Raw genomic sequence first — 2,500 nt, 5'->3', positions numbered from 1 at the left:
GCACCTCATTGGCTCAGTGTTTGCTGTGTGAGTGTCTAACGCCGCGGCTCTGCTCGCAGTGAGCTGCTGGACAGTAAAGCGGACGGCATCGAGGTGTCCTATAACGCCTGCGGAGTGCTGTCACACATCATGTTCGACGGGCCGGAGGTCTGGACCATGGAGGAGCCCAGGAGGACACACGTCATGGACAAAATGTGGGCGGCCATCCAGAGCTGGGACGTCAGCTCGCGACGCAACATCAACTACAGGCACGTCAGCGTCCTTGGGGACATTTCGTTTTGTGTTGATGCAAAGACCATAACATTTCTAGTATTTTTCTGTTCATAAATCTCTTTTATGCTAGGTACAAAAATAGTGACACTCCGGACCTTCGGGGCAAAAACATCCGATAAAATGCAGTATTGTGTTTTGAATGTGGCATGTTGTCATAACGTCATGCTTTCTTTGTTAATAGGCTTCCATTCTGTTGACACGGCTTCAACATTTAAAAAATTTTACTATTTTGGTTTGGTTTCACGTTTGTCCTATACTTGATTTTCTTCTGTTTTCTGCTTAAAAATTGAATTGAAATGGTGTAATTATAATTGTTGGTATATATATCAGGGTGTTGTTTGTGTGATTGGTAAAAGTCAGAAAAAATAATGCATCAAAATTAATATTGTTTCTAATCATTGACTTATCCTAGACTGTAATAATCCAGAACAAACTTCTGTGTAGTATTTAGTACATGCAAAATGATTTTTTTCTGTGTTTTTTTCATGAAAAAACAACAGGGGCATTATTTAAACAAACTGGCACTAACTTAAAATCTTGAAAATTCATGAAATTTTGGTAGGTGTGATCAGAACTGATGTTGGTTTAAAAAATCTATGCAAGTGAAAGTGGAAAAATATTAATATATATATTAATATATAATATTTTTATGACACTTTTATCCTTTAAGTACCTCTGTGTAAATTTTTTTTTAAATGGACACACAAGGGTTAACATCATCATTGATTTGATTAATTAAATTATCTTAATGAAATACAGGTTTGCCTGTCTAATGGCTGAGAAACTAGTTAAGATCTAAAATCAGACCAATGTCATCTGTTTAAAAGACACTTTTAACCTCGTCACTGACCTGTCTGTCTCTCTGTCTCTGTCGTCTGTCTGTCTCTCTGTTCTGTCTGTCTATCATCTGTCTGTCTGTCATCTGTCTGTCTATCATCTGTCTATCATCTGTCTGTCTGTCATCTGTCTGTCTGTCTGTCTGTCATTTGTCTCTGTCTCTGTCGTCTGTCTCTCTGTCGTCTGTCTGTCTGTCGTCTGTCTGTCTGTCTCTGTCGTCTGTCTGTCTGTCTGTCTGTCTGTCTGTCGTCTCTCTGTCGTCTGTCTGTCTGTCGTCTGTCTGTCTCTCTGTTGTCTGTCTCTCTCTCTGTCGTCTGTCTGTCTGTCTGTCTCTCTGTCGTCTGTCTGTCTGTCTGTCGTCTGTCTGTCATCTGTCTCTCTGTCGTCTGTCTGTCTGTCATCTGTCTCTGTCATCTGTCTGTCTGTCGTCTGTCTGTCATCTGTCTCTCTGTCGTCTGTCTGTCTGTCGTCTCTCTGTCATCTGTCTCTCTATGAAATACAGGTTTGCCTGTCTAATGGCTGAGAAACTAGTTAAGATCTAAAATCAGACCAATGTCATCTGTTTAAAAGACACTTTTAACCTCGTCACTGACCTGTCTGTCTCTCTGTCTCTGTCGTCTGTCTGTCTCTCTGTCTATCTGTCTCTCTGTCGTCTGTCTGTCTGTCTGTCTGTCGTCTGTCTGTCGTCTGTCTCTCTGTCGTCTGTCTCTCTGTCTGTCTGTCTGTCTCTCTGTCATCTGTCTCTCTGTCTGTCATCTGTCTGTCTGTCGTCTCTCTGTCATCTGTCTCTCTGTCGTCTGTCTGTCTGTCATCTGTCTCTCTGTCATCTGTCTGTCTGTCGTCTGTCTGTCATCTGTCTCTCTGTCTGTCTGTCTGTCTGTCTGTCTGTCTGTCGTCTGTCTGTCTGTCATCTGTCTCTCTGTCATCTGTCTGTCTGTCGTCTCTCTGTCGTCTGTCTCTCTGTCGTCTGTCTGTCTGTCGTCTCTCTGTCATCTGTCTCTCTGTCGTCTGTCTGTCTGTCGTCCGTCTGCAGGTCGTTCGAGCCCATCCTGCGTCTCCTTCCTCAGAGCAGTGCTCCGGTCAGTCAGCACTGGGCCACCTGGGCGCTTTATAACCTGGTGTCTGTTTACTGTGAGTATTTCACTGTGAAACCTTCTCATCAGATCAGATTTCACCCCAAAATAATGTCATTCTCAGTGTAACGCCGTATGAAAATCCTCCTGTCTGTATCATTAAAATCAGAGTCAATAAGTATGACTGTGAGGTGTAAACACACCCAAAAATCATTGTTCTGTCATCATTCACTCTCCCTCGTGTCCTTCCTAACTGGTATGAGTTTCTGTCTTCTGTTGAACACAAAGGAAGATATTTTGAAGAATGTATCAACAGT

At 42.6% G+C, this 2,500-nt stretch overlaps 1 protein-coding gene across 1 annotated transcript in view; it reads left to right on the top strand.

Moving 5' to 3' along the window:
• Window positions 1–2,500, top strand: part of LOC107573633 (protein zer-1 homolog) — an 18,348-nt gene that overhangs the window by 12,855 nt on the left and 2,993 nt on the right. The window contains exons 12-13 of the mRNA XM_016260074.1: window positions 60–248; window positions 2,144–2,241. Of these exons, the coding sequence (XP_016115560.1) occupies window positions 60–248; window positions 2,144–2,241 (287 nt within the window). The remainder of the gene's footprint in view (window positions 1–59; window positions 249–2,143; window positions 2,242–2,500) is intronic.

This window comes from Sinocyclocheilus grahami, unplaced genomic scaffold, assembly GCF_001515645.1.
Source record: "Sinocyclocheilus grahami isolate Dianchi unplaced genomic scaffold, SAMN03320097.WGS_v1.1 scaffold1988.1, whole genome shotgun sequence".
NCBI classification, from domain to species: domain Eukaryota; kingdom Metazoa; phylum Chordata; class Actinopteri; order Cypriniformes; family Cyprinidae; genus Sinocyclocheilus; species Sinocyclocheilus grahami.
This window is presented reverse-complemented; position numbering and strand designations above follow the sequence as displayed.